This window comes from Haliotis rufescens, unplaced genomic scaffold (assembly GCF_023055435.1).
Source record: "Haliotis rufescens isolate VD_foot unplaced genomic scaffold, xgHalRufe1.0.p SCAF_36, whole genome shotgun sequence".
Taxonomy (NCBI): domain Eukaryota; kingdom Metazoa; phylum Mollusca; class Gastropoda; order Lepetellida; family Haliotidae; genus Haliotis; species Haliotis rufescens.
Window position 1 is genome coordinate 2,669,948 of NW_025964068.1, and position 22,142 is coordinate 2,692,089.

Below are 22,142 nucleotides of genomic sequence, written 5' to 3' on the forward strand. Positions count from 1 at the left end.
TTGCCATAAATTCCTGTTTATGCTGAGAACCACACTACAAATTTTTATACATTTTCAACTGACGTCCTCTTCACTGCCAACATATCTAATAGTTGTGAGGGAAACACTATCCCTCGCCAGGGGCGCCACTGCGCATGCGCAAGGCGGGAATCACCTCACTTCTTTCAACCCATTATCTTCATCAACTAGATGCAGATTTTGGGGGAGGTGGGAGGGATTAATTGCTGATGTAATAGAGGTAGTATTCTTAGAATTATTCACAATGATAACTATTGTTTGATAACTCTTGTGAATACCCTACCTCTATTACATCATTGCCAGTATACACCAGAGGGACCGGTGGGTTCTGGTATCTAGCATCCCTTAGATATTTGGCTTTGTGAAGTGGTAACCCAAGGATTGTATGCCAAAAGGGGCTCAAACGGAATATGTCTATAAGTCTACTTACAAGGCTAGACATAGAGAAATGTCAAACGTCAAATAATGGGTATATATCCACCACTGTGATGCTTAGACATATTATGACGTCACTTCCGGTGATGACGTCATCTGTGACGTCACTTCCGGTTGTCATTCCATGCCCACGTTGTGGTATATGTCTTCTATGATCTCTTACCACTTATGACATGGTTTTCCGTTATGCCCTTTTGGATAGTGATTTTTAACGGGTTTTTTTACGTTAGTCCGGTGCGATGTCTCCCATGACGTCACTTCCGGTGGTAGTACGTCATACATCCTAGATTATCATGTAGAAACCGTATATCACTTAATCCTTCAATCTCTGATTTCAGTGTTGGCACTTGCCTTGTTTACTAATCCAATAGCAAACTAAGTAAAAATGTCAACTTACCCTGAGTTCATGAGGTATTCTGAAATCCTCACACACACACCCCACACCCCACACACCTCTTTTTCCCCTTTCTGGAAGAGGGGGGAACAAGGTTACTTGGAGACTATCACCTGGGCTGCCACCAAGGGTCCCAGTGTGTATAGTCCATCCAGATCGGTCTGTATGTCTCGTAAGTAAAAGTTTGAGAACGTGTTATGGGACTACCACTGGCAGCTAGCTACGACTTGTTCAATGGATACTGTATTCCATGTGGCTAGACTTGTTGCAAGGGCTCTGATCTCGTGAGGCCTGCAGTGTCCCCAAGTTGGCCTGGAGACTTGTGCCAGTTTATAGCTATCTGCGATAACCGATCTGAGCCATCCCGCTACAGTACCCTTGGTTATGTCCTTTTCTGACGAAGGTTTGCAAGAGATAAAAAGGCATTTTCTCTGCTTTCTGTGGGGTTGAGTTGCTGTAATGAAGTATCTCAAGGCTCTTATGGGACAAAGTAATCTGTCCGGATAGTCCACACTTTTACTTAGGCTGGTATTGTGTATTGCCTGTGTCCGAGTGGGCCGAAGGTTGACGACTGGTTTTTGGCAATAAATTCTGAAAGTGATCTGAACGACACTGATTTCCATTCTTGGGTATGAGTTACAGTGGAAATGTCAATAGCGTGCAATTCTGATACACGAGCCGCAGGGGCCATGGCTAGGAGAAATGCAGTCTTCCTGGAGACTAATACTAATGTCGCACTACTCATGGGTTCATATGGTGCTTTCATTAATGCTAACAATACTATAGATAGGTCCTATTTTGGAAATATACCTGGTTCTTTAATGTCTTCCAGTGCAAAGGACTTCATGAATCGATTCAGTACTTGGTGGGTACCTATAGATAGGCCATCGTGTTGTAATACCGATGCCAGGGCGGATCTATAGCCTTCGATAGTGCCATGTCATAATTTCTTGTCGTTTCTGAGATAGAGCAAGAATTCAGCCACAATAGGTATCGTTATCTCCACGTGTAAATGCTTTCTCATTCTCCACTCGACAAACTTTTCCCATCTGTTATTGTATAGGGCAGACGATGCTGGTATCCATGAGCTTTCCACTTCGTGCAGCTGATTTAGACTAACCGGCAGCTTGCATCTTATTCAAGATAACTTCCAAGTGTGAAGGTTGAGATTGTCGAGGCGACTGTAAAATATGTCCGTTTTCGGTTGTCTCAGTAAGTCATGACATACTTGGAGTTTCAAAGGTTCTTCCACTAGGAGGTGTAGTAACCTTGGAAACCAAGCCCTGTTTGGCCATGCCAGGGCTATGAGAATTATGACACAGTCTGTCTCCTCTATTTTCTTCAGTACTCTGTCTAGAAAAGCCCATGGGGGGAATGCGTACCCAAACATTCCCTCCCATTCCATAGAGAGAGCATCGACCTGGAGAGCTTGCGGGTCTGGTACAGGGCTGACATAGACTGGTTGTTGAGACATGTGGCGAATAGATCTAGGTTTGGAGTATCCCATAGGCAGGTTATCTGTTTGAATATTTCGGGATGTAGTGACCATTCCGTGGGTTTACTGACGAGTGGTGCAGACGATCGTGCCATGCTTCTAGGGCTAGATATACCGCTCTCATTTCTAGACAATTGATGTGTAACTCCTTTTCTTTGGAGGACCATTTTCCCTGTATGGTAACATCATCGAAATGGGCACCCCAACCCTCTCCTGATGCATCTGTGTAGAGTTGATGTAGGGGGCTGGGATATTTGAGTGGAATACCTGGCATGACATTTTGACGAGTCAGCCACCAATGAAGTTCTGAGATTCGAACTTGTGGAGGTTGGATTTAGGCTTCCAGCTCTAGGTCTTTGGTGGTATTCATCCAATTCTGCAGGGGCCGTAATTGTAGTCTGCCTCTGTAGGTTAGATCTTGGATAGATGTGAGCATGCCAAGGCAAGACCTCCACCAGCATCACGATTTGATGGGCTGATCGAGTGCGCTTGTTATCATGTGCTCTACTCTTGCATATCTGTCCTCTGGAGGTACTACTATGCCCTTGTTGAGTAGAAATCTTGCGCCTATGTAAGTGATGTCCTGTGTGGGTACTAATTCTGATTTTTTATGGTGAACCAGGAAACCTAAGTTTGTTAGTAGTTGAATAAGGCACACTGTATTTAATCTGATTTGTGATTTGTCCTGATTGGCCGATAGGAAATCGTCTATATATCCATATAGCCTTATGAGCTTTATATGGGCGAATGGGATTGGTAATCCTGGTGAATAACCATGGGGCGATGGATATGCCAAATGGAAGTACACTGAACTGGTATCTCTGACCGTTGACTGCGAAGCGCAGATAACTACGATGACATGGATGGATGTCTTAAGGCATTCTTCAACTTCTTGATAGATTCCATCTGAAAACTGGGAGGTTTTCCAGATAATCTTTGTTCAGGACTTTTAGATCTATGATTAATCGCATCTCTGAAGAATTCTTCAGCCACTTCTGCTGCAATTAACTTTTGTCCTGATAGATGGAATGGGGTCCAGTAGGATGGATGACTAGTCTTGGTCGTTTTAAGAAGTGAAGTTTGCAGCCTCTTCTAACTACTTCGAGTAGCCATGAGTCGTCTGTGATGATTTTCCAGTTGTCTGAGTACTGCATAAGACGACCTCCGACTGGTCCGGGAATAGGATAAATGCTGAACTTGGGTAGTCTTGGGTCGATGTCTGTTAGACCGGTTAGTTCGACTGGATTCAATGTGGTTGTATCGTTGATCTTCTGTAGTTCTAAATCGTTGTCCACTGGGCAGGCAATGTCGGTAGGATCTGAAGGAATCCGTTCTGGTTGAGTCATTTCCGGCGGTATTCCCCTCGGAGACTGCCTCTGCCTCTGCTTCGTCCTCTCTGCGAAGTGGATGATCATCTTTGGAGTTCCTATACATGAGGTGAGACGTTCTGTCCTTCCATGTAGAGGCTCGAAAAGAATCCCGACCAGAATTCACATGACAAGATCTAGGATTCTGTTGTTGATGCTGAAGATCTGCAGGCCGTCTCTGTATCTTGGATGCCAATGAGATCGGGGATACTTGAAACTTCTGACTAGTTGATGATGCATTGGCTTCCTTCACTAACTTCAGTCTGCCGTTGAATATCTGCGGCGCTGTAATAGGCTGTGATAGCATGGATCTTCTTAATGGCTCTGGGATCCTATGATGAACTTGCTGCAGTGGATGATTTCTTTGCATGAGCAGGAACTGTGCTGATTGAAGATCTTCCTGCATCTTCAGCATATGGTCTAGTGAGCTGTGAATAAACCCGGTCTGCTATAGTGTCATCTCCGTTGGGGTGTCTAAGAGAAGACCTTCGCTCTGATTATTCGGGGTATGACGTGGCGAACTCCAGCTGCAATCCAGTTAATATATGAACTGATATTAATCATCTGTTTATCGATTTAGTCCCTGATTTTGGCCATGTCAACGTGAATTCTGGTGTTGGGTTTCATAACCAGATCATAGAAATCTTCATCAATACTCAGCTGTTGTGCGAAGGGGACATCGTGTGTAAACACTTTATTAATAGCAGGCAAACCAAGTCTGACATTATGCGCCGGTGAAGCGTTCAATGATGCTTCAATTTTCTTGATGACGTCATCAATATATGACGGACAGGGGAGGGTATGGAATTCTTCAGTCTTTCTGACAGGTTCTTCATACCCAGCACGGTCTAACAAGGATTTAGCAGGCATTTGTCCTTGTTATCTGGTTTTAAGGCCGGCATTAGATTATAAAGTTCTGCAATGATATCTTTAATGGAATAATTATTTGGTTTATAATTATCCTCCGTAGTAGAGTCCCCATTGCATGAATAACCAGTGTTAGTGATAGATCCGCACCCCTTGCTCAGGCTGCGCTGGGGGTGGGTCATATTGCTGAAGGTAGAGTAATCCTGGTCGTCTGATCTATGGCTAGCAGTGCAGGAATCACAAGTTCTGTAACTGTATAATTGTGACGTAACATCTCCCTCGCTTTCTCCGCCCGTATGACTGGACTGTGTGACAATATGGGATGGCGCACGCTTAGGAATTCCATGCTGATTTGCGCGAGTTTTGATGTCAGTTCGTCTATCATAGTGGCTAGAAGGTGACTGGTGTGTATTTCTGTGCATACTGCGATGCGATGCCTGTGATTCACGATCTACCCTATGTTAGGGTATGTGCGTGTTAGGGAGGAAATCTATGAGATTATCGATCTCCTGCTGTCCTCATAATAATCTGATACAGCGTGACTTTGTGCGTGTCTGCTGTATGAGGATGCCCTGTCATATTCACCCTTAGATCTCTTTTGAATCTTGTGATCAAGCCCTGTTTGGCCATGCCGGGGTTGTGCGACGGATTCTTTTTAGATATGAGATTTCCTGAGACATTGTTTGCATACGTTTATCAATCATTACAGACATTGAATTGGTTATTTTCTCCGAACTCATTTAAGTTAAAGGGGGAGCGTGACATAGAGTGGAGATCAGTTGCTTCTTCCAAGCCTAGATGATCCACCTTACCAGTCGCTTCTGGATGCACGTGACAGGCTACATTAAAGTCTGAAAGGTACATCGGCTCCTTAACTATATTGGGAGAGTGGGATGAGCAACGAGATCTCTTCTCCTCATAAGGCGAGACGGCGTCCTCGCGTGACACTCGCTTGTTACCCACGTGATTATCTTTAGTAGTCACAACGGACTTAATCACTTTCTTACATAAAGCAGATGAATATTTTGCTGACGCTCTAGAGTTCTTATAATCAGGGTCATTGAGCTTCCGGATGTACGTGACTGGTTACGTTAAAACCCGAAAGGTACATTGGTTCCCTTTTGCACAATATGCACGTAGGATGAGGGTCACCAGTGATTTGATGTTGCCCATAAGCTGAACAGACGGGTGTCTGTTTTGGGGATGAAGTCCTCATCCAACAACACTTTTCTAACTTATTACTTGCTAGAGACTTCTGACTCCTTATACCCCTTGTTCTCTGCTTTTAGAACTGCTCACTCCTCGTCTTTAGTGATGATCTAGTGTGGCTTGTAAGTGTGGAACAGCAATCACGTGTACAGATGTATGCAACAAAAATTGTCCTTGTTGTCATCTGGACACACAGGAAAGAAGTGAGGTGATTCCCACCTTGTGCATGCGCAGTGGCGCCCCTGGCGAGGGTTAGGGTTTCCCTCACAACTATTAGATATGATTATATTTGATGTCAAATGTTCTCACTGATTTGATTGTTGTTTGGACTGGAAGTGGTCAACCCCGGTTTCATTCATGATCCGAATTTGCTACAAGAACATTTCTGGATCAGCTTCAAACAGAGCTAGGTTATCATTAGACATGTTGTGTCTGGTGCATTGTTTTCATCAGATGTCAGAAACTTTGAAACCCAACTCGCTGATACTTTCTTCATTGCCAAAGTTTCTGTGATAATGGAATGTACTGGGAAATGCCTCCTGAACTAGCAATATGACACTCAGTCATTCGCCGGTCGACCATCACCATATCATTGATTGTCTGGATCATTTCTGGTGTTGCTAATATCACAGGCCTTCCAAACCTGGGGTTCGTCTCCAAGGTTCTCTTAAACTCTGCTGTACCCCACTTTACAGTGGCACAGGAAGGAAGGGGCATCCTTCCCTGGTGTTGTACTCATCCTTACCTAGTGTTGTACTCAACCTTTCCTAGTGTTGTACTCATCCTTCCCTAGTGTTGGATCTTCCCTAGTGTTGTACTCATCCTTCCCTCGTGTTGTACTCACCCTTCCCTAGTGTTGTACTCATCCTTTCCTAGTGTTGTACTCATCCTTCCCTCGTGTTGTACTCACCCTTCCCTAGTGTTGTACTCATCCTTCCCTCGTGTTGTACTCACCCTTCCCTAGTGTTGTACTCATCCTTTCCTAGTGTTGTACTCATCCTTCCCTAGTGTTGGATCTTCCCTAGTGTTGTACTCATCCTTCCCTCGTGTTGTACTCACCCTTCCCTAGTGTTGTACTCATCCTTTCCTAGTGTTGTACTCATCCTTCCCTAGTGTTGTACTCAACCTTTCCTAGTGTTGTACTCATCCTTCCCTCGTGTTGTACTCATCCTTCCCTGGTGTTGTACTCATCCTTCCCTAGTGTTGGATCTTCCCTAGTGTTGTACTCAACCTTCCCTAGTGTTGTACTCATCCTTCCCTAGTGTTGTACTCATCCTTCCCTAGTGTTGTACTCATCCTTCCCTAGTGTTGTACTCATCCTTCCTTAGTGTTGTACTCATCCTTCCCTAGTGTTGTACCCATTCTTCCTTAGTGTTGTACTCATCCTTCCCTAGTGTTGGATCTTCCCTAGTGTTGTACTCATCCTTCCCTCGTGTTGTACTCACCCTTCCCTAGTGTTGTACTCATCCTTTCCTAGTGTTGTACTCATCCTTCCCTAGTGTTGTACTCAACCTTTCCTAGTGTTGTACTCATCCTTCCCTCGTGTTGTACTCATCCTTCCCTGGTGTTGTACTCATCCTTCCCTAGTGTTGGATCTTCCCTAGTGTTGTACTCAACCTTCCCTAGTGTTGTACTCATCCTTCCCTAGTGTTGTACTCATCCTTCCCTAGTGTTGTACTCATCCTTCCCTAGTGTTGTACTCATCCTTCCTTAGTGTTGTACTCATCCTTCCCTAGTGTTGTACCCATTCTTCCTTAGTGTTGTACTCATCCTTCCCTAGTGTTGTACTCATATCTTCATGGATGGCTTTCACTGCACTTTCCTCAAGTTTGTCTCTACTCCAAAGGTCACTGACCCCTGCTCATTTTTTATGACTTGTCCCAGGAAAACAAAATGTGAGGCTCAGATCTTATCAGTCATCTTTTGTAAGTGTAGTTGCTGAGGAACATGTGGTGTCCATGTGCCATACTGCCAACATGCAGGATTGAAACACAACATCTTGTGACAGCGTAAGTCCACACATCAAACAGTGCACAACATTAATGTGTAACAGCACACAACACAGCTACATAGGGTGTGGGAACACAGAAACATGCGTACAAACTCTCCAGCCAGGGTAAACATGTTTCTTTCTAACCACTATACGTCTAGTGCACCCTCCTCCTCCCTCCTCCGCAGGGGCAGCGGAGCGGAGACCACATGACACTATACGGGAGATGTAGTCATGGATGCCTGTCAACACAATACACATAGACCTGCATTGAAATATTCAAGGAAGGTGTTTGGAACTAGGGATGAGAGTAAACTAATCCTATTGGAAAGAATGTCCTGAAGTGAGTAGACTGTTCATATGTTATAGACATTACAGCTCACCTTGCTGTCCTCTACAGCCTGGATATCTCACCTTGCTGTCCCCTACAGTCTGGCTATCTCACCTTGCTGTCCTCTACAGTCTGGCTATCTCACCTTGCTGTCCCCTACAGTCTGGATATCTCACCTTGCTGTCCTCTACAGTCTGGCTATCTCACCTTGCTGTCCTCTACAGTCTGGATATCTCACCTTGCTGTCCTCTACAGTCTGGATATCTCACCTTGCTGTCCCCTACAGTCTGGATATCTCACCTTGCTGTCCTCTACAGTCTGGCTATCTCACCTTGCTGTCCTCTACAGCCTGGATATCTCACCTTGCTGTCCCCTACAGTCTGGATATCTCACCTTGCTGTCCTCTACAGCCTTGCTATCTCACCTTGCTGTCCTCTACAGTCTGGATATCTCCCCTTGCTGTCCCCTACAGCCTGGATATCTCACCTTGCTGTCCCCTACAGCCTGGCTATCTCACCTTGCTGTCCTCTACAGTCTTGATATCTCACCTTGCTGTCCTCTACAGTCTGGATATCTCACCTTGCTGTCCTCTACAGTCTGGCTATCTCACCTTGCTGTCCTCTACAGTCTGGATATCTCACCTTGCTGTCCCCTATAGCCTGGATATCTCACCTTGCTGTCCCCTACAGTCTGGCTATCTCACCTTGCTGTCCTCTACAGTCTGGCTATCTCACCTTGCTGTCCTCTACAGTCTGGCTATCTCACCTTGCTGTCCTCTACAGTCTGGCTATCTCACCTTGCTGTCCTCTACAGTCTGGCTATCTCACCTTGCTGTCCTCTACAGTCTGGATATCTCACCTTGCTGTCCCCTACAGCCTGGATATCTCACCTTGCTGTCCTCTACAGTCTGGCTATCTCACCTTGCTGTCCTCTACAGTCTGGATATCTCACCTTGCTGTCCACTACAGCCTGGATATCTCACCTTGCTGTCCTCTACAGCCTGGCTATCTCACCCTGCTGTCCCCTACAGCCTGGATATCTCACCCTGCTGTCCTCTACAGTCTGGCTATCTCACCTTGCTGTCCTCTACAGCCTTGATATCTCACCTTGCTGTCCCCTACAGTCTGGATATCTCACCTTGCTGTCCCCTACAGTCTGGCTATCTCACCCTGCTGTCCCCTACAGTCTGGATATCTCACCTAACTGACCCCTACAGTCTAGATGTCTCACCTAACTGACCCCTACAGTCTAGATGTCTCACCTAACTGACCCCTACATCCTTGATATCTCACCTAACTGACCCCTACATCATTGATATCTCACCTTTTGGTCTTGTCTGATGGATGTCTATGATCTCCTCACGGTCATCCTCCTCTGACCCGGACACACTCCCATACCCGCTGCTGGCCTTGGACACATTCAGCTTGCTCAGCACCAGGGTAGCATGGGATTTCTTAGGTGCATCTGCTGCCTCTTGTATCATGGGCTGCTGTTGATTCGGCTTGTCTAGGGTGACCTTGGTGATGACTCTGTCTCCCCACGACTGCCCCTTGGACACTGACTTGCTGTCGGACTCCACACAGTTATCCTGCTCCACGACCTCCCCACCTGCTGTGTCCCGAACCCGTCTTGTGACTTGCACACTGCGTTGGAAGTAGTTGGAACCTCGAGATGTCAGCCTCTTCTTGGTCTTGATGACATCACGCTCTTGCAGTTGTGTTCCACCGGGCGATGTGAACAACGTCTCTACAACAGTGTCCCGCTCCTCAGCCTGGGCATTGCTGGGAGTACGGAAAATCTTGGACCGGACAGTCACTACCCTATCCTGATGGTCATCCTGAGTCACCTGCTGGACCGTCACTGTGCCATCATCATCCTCTTGGTATGTTATTGCACTGTCACTGTGGGCAGACACAGTGTTGTCACTGTGGCCACTGGATGTCTCCCTCTCTATGCTGTCTGACCCACTGGGCACACCAGCAGTATCCACAACTCCAGCAAAATTGTCCATCACATCAGATTCTACATCACGAATAGTCAACTTCTCCTGGACATTGTTGTTTTCTTCAGGACACGAGGCCACCTCCTCTATGGTGCTCGGCCTACTTTCCACACCTGAAGCAGCACACAGACAACGGGTAAATCATTGATAACACTATTTGTTTCATGGTAGTATAGTCACAGGCAATAAAACAGGAGAGATTCTTGAAAGGAAACCTCATAAAATTCAAGGACATATGAAATAACTAAATGTCTCATAACTAAAATAAACGTCATGACATGGTTCAACAAAAGTTTGCCACTGACGTGGCCATATCCCCCGCCTCTGTTGCAGAATTTATGACATAATTAAATCTATACAAACCCTAACCTTTTTTAACCGAGGTGGAACTTGTTGTCATGGAAATTGTAAAATAAAGAAGAGTTTGCCACTAACGTGACCAAGTCTCCTGCCAAGCAAATGAAGTGTATATTATGTCAACTATAGTGACATTTGATCACACAAACACATACATTTGAAAATATTCAAAAAAACTTAAGGAGTAAAAGGCAGCAAGGGAACATCTACTGTATGAAAATGCAAAATATCCTGAAGAAACAAAATAAAATGCCGCAAAACACAATTTCTATGAAGTTCATGAAAAAAATAAAACAAAAAACATGATGGAAGTACAAACTGACAAAACCAGTTACTACATTTACTACTGAATTCATTAGGGTGGGAGAAAGAAAAAACATTACAAGTCATGTTACCGGCACTTACTGCGAGGAAGTAGGCTGCCACGAGTGCCACACACATTTTATGTTGTGGCTTTTTAACAATATGGTCATACCATGTGATATGATACAGTGAAAAAACAAACAAAACAAGACAATATTATAAATGTGAATGTAAAAACTCTACAGCACAAAAGTCTTCATATCAACATGTGCTGAAAACTGTTAAAAGTTTCATAGAGAAGTATGCCATCTTATTGCACAATCATCTCTCTCATAATCAATGCAGAAGTAGGGATGATGGATTTGATAATGAAGTCATTAAACGAATGTTACACTCAACCATTATTGAGGCACATACTGACAACTTGGTATGCACAGTTTCCCCTACTATGGGAGATACCTCCAACACAAAATGTAGGCACAAAAAAAAACTTTATTATGACTTATAAGATTCCTTAAACAGGTTAAATGGGTATCAAGTTGAATATTTTGGCATTTAAAAGAAGAATTCATTAATTTCTAAATGTTCAACTTGTTGCCATGGAAAAATAAAAAAATATAAATTCCTAAAATTTTAATAGCAAAAGACACCAGTTCAGCATGTACCTGACATACCTGCAAAGTTTATTGACCTGAAAAAATATTGAACGGTTTCTGAGTTATGCTCCGGAAACGAAACGTGACGAACGGACGGATGAACGGACAGAGCCCGTTTCTATATCCCCCGCCAACTTCATTGGGCGGGGATAATAAATCCTATACATATACAGGGTCTGAAAGCTGCTCAATTTGTAGCCTTAATTATTAGTCATTTTCAAAAGATAATGTGACCAATCTGTGTGTTCTGACAATAAGCTTCTGTTAGCCAGTATGTCCCACATCTTAACATTTAAGTATTACAAAGAGCAAGCTTAAAGACATAAATAGGCATCTGAATTGTCAATGAACACTTGATCGACTGTTTTTAACACAGAAGACCACCAATCACAGGACAATGATTGCCTGTATCCAGGCAGCTGCTGTTACCCAGCGAGGCAGTATATTACCTAAAGTGGCAGGCTGGCCACTGGTCATTTGTCCATGTTGCCCTCCATCAACATTCCCGAGCACCTGAAACAGATATGTCAACACTTCAGCCTACAAGTCCCTTCATACTAACCCAGTCGGACCAGTTTCACTATGTCTGTGAGCACCAGGTCCATGCTGGACAGCAAACCCTGGCTACAGACCACACAGCCTGGCACAACACACACTAAAACAATGTCTGCCTTATTATCTGTGTCACATTTCTCAAACCCTCAAATATCACAACACAGAAACAGCACTTGATTTATGTCTGCAGGGGCTGGATTGAGGAGGACTCTCCTGGCCAGGAGGGCGTGGCACAATTTAATACATACAGCATTAGGACATGAAACACAAGTGAGGCCCATCTGATATATAAATGTCAGGCTACTTAAGATGTGGCATGACATAAATCCAAGGCTGATATATGTATTTTTAACTGCTATTGTATACATGTGCAATGGTATCCTGAAGCGAAACAAAAGTAACCTTCCTCTTTAATCTAAACAATTACAAGTAATGTATTCGCAATATTAAGCACCAGGCTCCAATGAGGACCTCTTGACAAACTTCCAGACCAATATGAAATTGATCTTTGAAAGCCCCCAGTACGAAGCCCAAATGTTTACAGTACATGACAGTCTGCATACCTTGTGTATACTGAAAATATTAAGCTGTATAGAAGGGGTGCATGTTATACACCAAAAAAGCAGACACTGGAGGACACTCAAATTACCAGTGCCCTGATCCCAGTGATGTTATAACCAGCACAGACCTGGAGCTTGTGTCACCTGATGACCCTCAAGCTACCAGTGCTCTGATCCCAGTGATGTTATAACCCAGCACAGACCTGGAGCAGCAGACACTGGAGGACACTCCAATTACCAGTGCCCTGATTCCAGTGATGTTATAACCCAGGACAGACCTGGAGCTGGTGTCACCTGAGGACCCTCCAGCTACCAGTGCTCTGATCCCGGTGATGTTATAACCAGCACAGACCTGGAGCAGGTGACGCTGGAGGACACTCAGGCTACCAGTGCTCTGATCCCAGTGATGTTATAACCCAGCACAGACTTGGAGCAGCAGACACTGGAGGACACTCCGGCTACCAGTGCTCTGATCCCAGTGATGTTATAACCAGCACAGGCTTGGAGCAAGTGATGCTGGAGGACACTCCGGCTACCAGTGCTCTGATCCCAGTGATGTTATAACCCAGCACAGACCAGGAGCTGGTGTCACCTGACGACCATCCGGCTACCAGTGCTCTGATCCCGATGATGTTATAACCAGCACAGACTTGGAGCAGGCATCACGCGAGGACACTCTGGCTACAAGTGCTCTGATCCCAGTGATGTAATCACCCAGCACAGACATGGAGCAGCAGACACTGGAGGACACTCCGGCTACCAGTGCTCTGATCCCAGTAATGCTATATCCCAGCACAGACCAGGAGCAGAAGACACTGGAGGACACTCCGGCTACCAGTGCTCTGATCCCGGTGATGTTATAACCCAGCACAGACCTGGAGCAGCAGACACTGGAGGACACTCCGGCTACCAGTGCTCTTATCCCAGTGATGTTATAACCAGCACAGACCTGGAGCTGGTGTCACCTGATCACCCTCCGGCTACCTGTGCTCTGATCCCGGTGATGTTATTACCCATCACAGACCTGGAGCAGCAGACACTGGAGGACACTCCAATTACCAGTTCCCTGATCCCAGTGATGTTATAACCCAGCATAGACCTGGAGCTGGTGTCACCTGATGACCCTCCAGCTACCAGTGCTCTGATCCCGGTGATGTTATAACCCAGCACAGACCTGGAGCTGGTGTCACCTGATGGCCCTCCAATTACCAGGGCCCTGATCCCAGTGATGTTATAACCCAGCACAGACCAGGAGCTGGTGTCACCTGATGACCCTCCGGCTACCAGTGCTCTGATCCCAGTGATGTTATAACCAGCACAGACCTGGAGCAGGCATCACGCGAGGACACTCCGGCTACAAGTGCTCTGATCCCAGTGATGCTATTACCCAGCACAGACCTGGAGCAGCAGACAATGGAGGACACTCCAATTACCAGTGCCCTGATCCCAGTGATGTTATAACCCAGCACAGACCAGGAGCTGGTGTCACCGGCTACCTGTGCTCTGATCCCAGTGATGTTATTACCCATCACAGACCTGGAGCAGCAGACACTGGAGGACACTCCAATTACCAGTGCCCTGAACCCAGTGATGTTATAACCCAGCACAGACGTGGAGCAGAAGACACTGGAGGTCACTCCGGCTACCAGTGGTCCGTTCCCAGTGATGTTATAACCCAGCACAGACCTGGAGCAGCAGACACTGGAGGACTCTCCGGCTACCAGTGCTCTGATCCCAGTGATGTTATAACCAGCACAGACCTGGAGCAGAAGACACTGGATGACACTCCGGCTACAAGTGCTCTTATCACGGTGATGTTAAAACCCAGCACAGACCTGGAGCAGCAGACGCTGGAGGACACTCCGGCTACCAGTGCTCTGATCCCAGTGATGTTATAACCCAGCACAGATCTGGAGCAGGTGACACTGGAGGACACTCCGGCTACCAGTGCTCTGATCCCAGTGATGTTATAACCCAGTACAGACCAGGAGCTGGTGTCACCTGACGACCCTCCGGCTACCAGTGCTCTGATCCCGGTGATGTTATAACCCAGCACAGACCTGGAGCAGGCATCACTCGAGGACACTCTGGCTACAAGTGCTCTGATCCCAGTGATGATATAACCAGCACAGACCTGGAGCAGCAGACACTGGAGGACACTCCGGCTACCAGTGCTCTGATCCCACTGATGTTATAACCCAGCACAGACCAGGAGCAGGCATCACTCGAGGACACTCCGGCTACAAGTGCTCTGATCCCAGTGATGATATAACCCAGCACAGACCTGGAGCAGCAGACACTGGAGGACCCTCCGGCTACCAGTGCTCTGATCCCAGTGAAAAGTTTTTGTCATTCTACAAAAAATACCACAGTGCATTACTCATAGACAATAGCTACTTGTCAAAATAGAAACTTCTTAAAAGAAAAACTCCACTAATTTGTAGTTCTTCAAGTCTGCTGCTGCAACTTCTATTATAGTTACTGCAGACGACGAGCAAGGAAAACAGCCTATATCCCCGAGAAGCAAAATTGAATTCAGACATGGCTGACACATGTGACAGTTCAGATGAACTAAGCCAAAATAATCTTCAAAATAAATGCAAGTAATTGACCTCTTCCAAAGTACAATATGTGGTTAATATGTGACAGGGATGAAACTTTAATATGTTGCAAAATTTGCAAAGAGTATGGTCAACCAGTATTTATTTTCTTCAATGGTTCAAGGTGTTTCAGAACCAGCAAACTTGAAACACATTTACAATCCAGTGAACATTAAAATACATTAGGTGTTCAATATGCAGTTTGACAAAACTAGTGGAACTGAAGTTGGAAAAAGGTTTAATCCCCTTAAACGAAAAAGACACTCAATATATCATCATTATGTTCCCATCATGCGTATGTTTCATGAAACAACTTAGTCAGTATATTAGTGAGTATGATCTCTCTGTACTATACAACATAACAACTTTCATGTAATTACAAGGTTTTATCTGAATGGATTAGCTGCCTTTTGTTCTACTTACTGGGTAACAAAGACAAGACACACCCAAATAGAAACTGGCTCACCAGCAAAAAAGGTCCAATGGCACACCTGAGTTTCTAACGTTGAGCCCTGCAGTGTTATAATGATATCCTTATTATGTGTCTGAGTCGAGCAATATATATCCAATACCATGCAAATCTATTATAGTTGGCAAGTCTAGATTACTGCAGTTTCAGGCTAAAAAATGAAGAGTGTCTGTGAGTTCCTTAATTGTCCTAATACTTTATTTAACAACTGCTTTTTTTCTTTAAAATATTTTAATTTCAGAGATCATAAAATCTTTGTGTATCTATGACGTGACACAGGAGTTGATCCTTAGAAGCCCTCATAAAATCCTCTGTTAGCCAGCTCCAATGTCTCGATAGACCCATGCAGTGGCTTCGGCTAGTGTGTCAAAAGTATACTTGACATTTGTTACTGCCTTCTACCCATCTCCTCTAATGAGGGGAAAAGACAAAAATATGGCCCTGTTTAAAATATCAAAGAGTTAACTTTTTAAGAAAAGTTGCTGTAAGCATTGCTATTTAAATATAGACTGCATACAAAGTAACACAAAAATCTAAAGACAAAAGAAGCAGAAACACACCCAAGGTTCAACTCCTGCAGCCTGGCAATTTCAGAGGGGAAGTTTATAGAGCAAAATATGCAATTAAATAAAAATAAGACAATGATCATAAAAAACTGAAATATAACAAAATTCTAATTTATTAAACACATATCCAATTTCATTGTATTTTATACAATATTGGCCAAGTAATGGCCATAAATAGATTTTTCAATATGTAGTCTGGAAGGTACAATCATTGGGCCTACCTTTAGAATACAGTACCATTAACTTTTCAAACACGTGACAATACCCCATGACGTCATTTGTAGTATTTTGTTGCCAGTCACACCGGTGGAACAATTCCCTGTGATGTCAGGGGTCATCGAGTGTGCATAAGCTCCTCCAAGTGATCAATCATCTCTACATGAAATGTCATTGAATACGCCAAGCAGTGTGGAGAGTTTTGAATATTTGTTTACTAAATATAGCCTGCGTTGGCACATTTTATAGCAAGGGCTAGTTTACGAAAGCACTTTTATTTTTAAATATTTTTTATTTTGTTTTTCTCGTAATTCAAGTGGCTAAAATGGTTATAAATGGGAACTTACATACACATATTATTTTTTCGATTCATTTATTATGCACAAGAATGCAGTTTATTTGGGATATTATATTGGCGCTGAACACATCCAAATATCGCTAGTGTTAGGGTAGGTTACCCCGAACTCTATCCTTAGCCCTTGGATCCCTTTACGATCAATCACCCCTTTACGATCATAAGGGTTAGGTACCCGTTTAGAGGCTAGGAGATTACCTGAACTCTATCCTTAGCCCTTGGATCCCTTTACGATCAATCACCCCTTTACGATCATTAGGGTTAGGTACCCTATTAGAGGCTAGGAGATTACCTGAACTCTATCCTTAGCCCTTGGTTCCCCTTTACGATCATTAGGGTTAGGTAAATCTAACCGTTTAGTGGCTATTATAGATTCTATAGCCGCTCCTGATATTCTTCACACAAAGTCGTCGAGTAAAAAGGATGAAATGGTTTTGTGTCAAATACTTTGGCTACTGGAAACTGTCCTGTAACATTCACACAAGCCACTTTCACAGGCTACATTTTTTCAGTACTGATTCAAAAGCGAACTCACCATTTTGTCGTCACTCATGCACATCATCCTTACAGTGTTTGTTGTGGAGAAAAAATAATAAAAAACAAAACAAACATTGTTTCGGTTCATGTAACATGAACATTTAGAATAAACGCCACATGCTTCGCAGAAATCAGATCATGGCATTCGTTTCACGTGCAGAAAATGAATGCTGACATGTGATGCATTGCAATCGTCAATGCAGGCTTTTCGTTCGTTGTAGCAAGACACACTTTACGGTCGTTGACCAATATTCGTGGTCTTTATAGGAACTAGTTGTCGTTGGACCAATATTCGTGGTCTTGGTATAAACTAGATGGGAAAATATTCGTGGCCCTTAGAGACGTAAAGTGTGTACTCGCTCAGTCAGTTATTCATTCCTTCATTCGTGGTCATGGACCTTGCATAGTTTCTTTATTTTTTCATTGAGAAGAGAATCACATTTAGTTCCCCACGTTATAAAAGAGAATCACATTTAGTTCCCCATTATGTCATAGGAAGAGAATCATGTTTAGTTCCCCATTAATCGTATAATTTCCAGTGGAGTAAAAAAGACGAAAAGTAGACACATGAACGTCGCCTTCCACTGCGCAACAAACATTGGTAGCAGAGCGTGGTTACAAACATGATTTTCTGCTTATTGAGTGTATATATTTTGTCTTTTTTACTTCACTTTGATAGTTCAGATGGTTTCTTTGTAAATCTTTTTTCATTACATTACCTGTGAATATTAGGTTTTATAGGTCTACATTTAAACCAGGATAATGTCTCATAGTTTGAAATCAAAAGTGGATTCCAAAATGACAGAATCCACAGATGATGACTTAGATGTCACAATAGCAGTAAAGCAGTAAAGACAGTTGCTAAATCAGCGTTGACAAAAAATAAGAATAAATTGTTGGAGTTGCTTGAACAAGAACTTCCAACACGTAAAACAATCAGGGAAACAACTGATAAAGTCTGTTCTCTTCACAGTCAAGCTGTTTGTATAATTGTAAAGCTCTTGAAGGCTTACAAAAAAGCTGGTGAAGTTGATAAGGCGAAGAAAACAAGCATTGAAATAGATGAAATTGAGGAAGTCATAGATTCAGCTATTGACAAAGCACTAGTGTATCTTAGCAACACGTTGGATTCTAGTTAGTCTATGTCTATGCTATCGGGAAAACCTGCTATATTTCATTCAGAAAAAAGTCAAACTTCTCATGGAGCAAAAGGTAGTAAACAGGCGTCTGATAAGGGAGCTAGTGTTGATGGTGCTCAGAGCTGCAGTTCTGATGGTAAGTACACAAAACAAAAATCAAAGAATGATGAACAGGTTCCACATCCCAAACCAGAAATTGACGGAACTCTTGATTGTGACTAGCACAGGTAAGTTGAATCAAAACAGTATTGGCCAGGATCTATGGAAGCAATTGAAACGAGTTTCAATACCAACATTCTCTGGAAATATAAAAACCTATGAAGGGTGGAAAGCCGCATTTATGGCTTGTGTTGACACTGCTCCTGCAACAAATGAATATAAATTGTTGCAACTCAAGCAGTACCTATCAGGTGAACCTGCACAGCTTGTGGCCAACTTAGGTCATAGTGCGGTGGCATTTGATATTGCTCTTGAGCGTTTTGAGAGGAAATAAGGAGGCAAAATACGACAAATATCATTAAATTTAGAGGAAATTTCTAACATCAAGCCATTACGCCCAGGGAATGCCAGAGATCTTGATAAGTTTGCTGACATGCTAGATGTGGCAGTTGTTAGTCTCACAGAGGCTGACAAGATAGAGGAGCTAGGTGATGGTTGTTTGTATTCGTTGCTGCTGAAAAAGTTAACTGAAAGCATGATAGTTCAGTATAGTAGATGGGTCTTTGAGCAACAAAGACAGGAATCTGTTGAGATTCTTAGTGAATGGATTATTCAAGAAACAGAATTCAATACTGTAGCCTCTGAAGTTAAACATGGCTTATAAGAGAAGACATCAGAATCTAGCCAACATCAAAGATTAGATACGTACTTTGGTGCACAAGGTGTAAGCAAGACACAACATTTTAATGTCTGTAAAAAATCCCAATCACAAGATTTGGCAATGCAGAATATTTAAAAATCTTGATGTTCCACAACGATGGGATAAGGCAAAGAAACTGAGTCTTTGCTTCCGATCATGGACATGCATGTACCATATCAGATAAATGTGGTATAGACAGTTGTCAAGCTACTCATAATCACCTGTTACAGGACAATTACAAAGGAAGTAATCACAATAGACACTGTACTGACTCCTTAGTAACTGATAAAAAAGGTATTATCTCTGGGAGTGGCACAGAGAACCGAACACAGACAACCACAATGTCTGCTAAGAAAACGCAATCTCATCTCTCTGCACTTAGAACCATTCCAGTTGTACTGAAGAATGGTAAAAACAGATTAGTGGTCAATGCCTTGTTAGACGATGCAAGCACTCAAACATACATCAATGAAGATGTTGCATCAGAGCTTGGTCTGCAGGGTCAAACTAAATCTGTATCTGTTAACGTCCTTAACAGTAAAACAGAAACCTTTGACAGTATGTCCGTTGAATTTGGATTGGAAAGTATTGATGGCTTAGTTGACATGTAGATAGTAGCTTTATCAACTCCTGAAGTCACTGGCAGCAGGAAAGTGTTTGACTGGCAAAAACATGCACAGAAATGGTCTTATTTGAGGGACATACAGTTTCCGAATTTAGGTTCACGGCCAACCGTTGACATACTGATAGGTATGGATTACCTGGAACTGCATTCCTCCCGTGGTGATGTCTGTGGTAGGCCTGGAGAACCAGTGGCTAGACTCACACCTTACGGGTGGACGTGTGTAGGGAATGTAACAGGGCTCCATGTTAAACAGAAACAAGGAACAGGTACATTCTTCGTTAATAACATTGATACTGAACACAGTGGGGAAAAGGACATGGAACTTTTGGTCCAACGATTTTGGGGAAATAGAAAATGTTTCCAGTTCAATTCCAATCATGAGTGTGAATGATCAAATGGCATTTGGTTCTGTACAATCTTCTCTTCAGTACTGCAATGGTAGGTACATGGTTGGGGTTCCTTGGGAAAAGACAGCTGATGAACTTACTAGCATACTATGATATGGCTTTCAGTCGGTTGTTGAACATTGAAAAGAAGTTGTCCAAAGACAAAACCATTTCAGAGGCATATGATGATGTCATTGCACAATATATCAACTAAGGTTACATCAGGAAAGTGCCTGAAGAAAAAATTAAAGAAACAAAATGGTTCTTACCTCATTTTCCTGTCGTGAAACCAGATAGAACAACAACAAAAGTCAGAATAGTGACTTTGACGCGTCGGCAAAATGTAACGGTTTGTCCTTGAATGATACAGTTCATCATGGTCCTAAGTTACAAAATGATTTGTTTGAGATTTTGCTTCACTTCAGAAAGCACGCAGTCGTGATTATTTGTAATATCGCTGAGATGTATCTCCAGATTGTAATCAGTGAAGGAGATCGTTCTCATTTCAGATTCCTTTGGAGAAGTATGGATCAGAACCAAACACCTGATGTTTACGAATTTAGTTGTGTTTGGAATGAATTGTTCTCCTTTCTTGGCACAATATATTTCACAAGAACATGCCAAACATCACGAAAGAGAATTCCCTTTGGCTACAGAAACACTTCAGAAATCCACTTACATGGATGATGACATGGATTCAGTAGAAAATGATGGTCAGGCAATAGAACTCTATGAACAGCTAAATGCCTTATTGAGTTCAGCAGGTATGCATGTTAGAAAATGGGTTTCTAATTCAACACAGGTTCTAGACCACATTCCTCTTGAAGACAGATTGAAGGAGATCAATATACACATGAAGGAGTTGCCTTCAGTTAAGGCTCTTGGTCTGACATGAATGGAATGCAGAAAGTGATGACTTTCGTTTCTGTTACCATGTTCAAGACAACAGTTTTAGCATGAAAAAAAGAAACTTTTTGAGAGAAACTGCAAAACTCTTCGATCCCCTTGGCATTTTGGCACCTTTCATCATAAGGGCCAAAGTTATCCTCCAAGAAATATGGACAACAGGTGCTGGGTGGGATGAAGTTATCAACCCCCAATTAGAAAGTATGGCAGTGGTATCATGAAATAGAACTTCTTAGATCGATTCGGGTACCAAGATGCATTCAAGTGGCTTCTGCTATAGAAAATACAAAGCTGCACGTTTTCGCAGATGCTTCACAAGAAGCATATGGGGCTGTTGTATATGCAGTCACTATGGACAAAGGTGAGGTGGTCTCAAGTAATCATGTAAAGAGTCATGTGGCACCTCTTAAAGCAGACAGTATTCCAAGAATTGAGTTGCTTGCAGCTGTCATTGGAGTAAAACTTCTCAATATTGTTGTAAAGGCCTTGGCAATAACACCTCAGTCTGCGACACTTTGGTCTGATAGCTTAAATGTGTTGTGGTGGGTGAATAGTCTGAGTAGAAGTTTCAAGTCATTTGTGGTAAATCGTGTTGGATACATCCATGAGAATACAAATCCTAGTCAGTGGAGGTATGTCCCCTCACAACTGAACACTGCAGATATTGTCAGCAGAGGTGCTCAAGTTCAAACATTGGAGAACAGGAAATGGTTAAACAGTCCTGAATTCCTGACTTCAACAGAAAATGATTGGCCAAAACAAGTCGTTGACTTCAGTAACTGTGATAAACTTGAACGACGAATTCATCAGATGGCAGTTACAATGTTGTGTGAAACAGATGAAGAAACACCATGGCATTTAGAACCTTCTAGGTTTTCAAACTGGAAACGACTTTGCAGAGTTCTTGCATGGATTTTCAGATTCTTCAACAACTCTCGTATACCA

The 22,142-nt window shown here is 43.3% G+C and overlaps 1 protein-coding gene across 1 annotated transcript in view; it reads right to left on the reverse strand.

Annotated features, from left to right (window-relative positions):
• The window catches only part of LOC125372113, a 144,207-nt gene that overhangs the window by 10,134 nt on the left and 111,931 nt on the right, over nucleotides 1-22,142 (reverse strand). The window contains exons 7-8 of the mRNA XM_048381151.1: nucleotides 11,874-11,937; nucleotides 9,430-10,221 (exon numbers count right to left, since the gene is read on the reverse strand). Coding sequence (XP_048237108.1) covers nucleotides 9,430-10,221; nucleotides 11,874-11,937 — 856 coding nt within the window. The remainder of the gene's footprint in view (nucleotides 1-9,429; nucleotides 10,222-11,873; nucleotides 11,938-22,142) is intronic.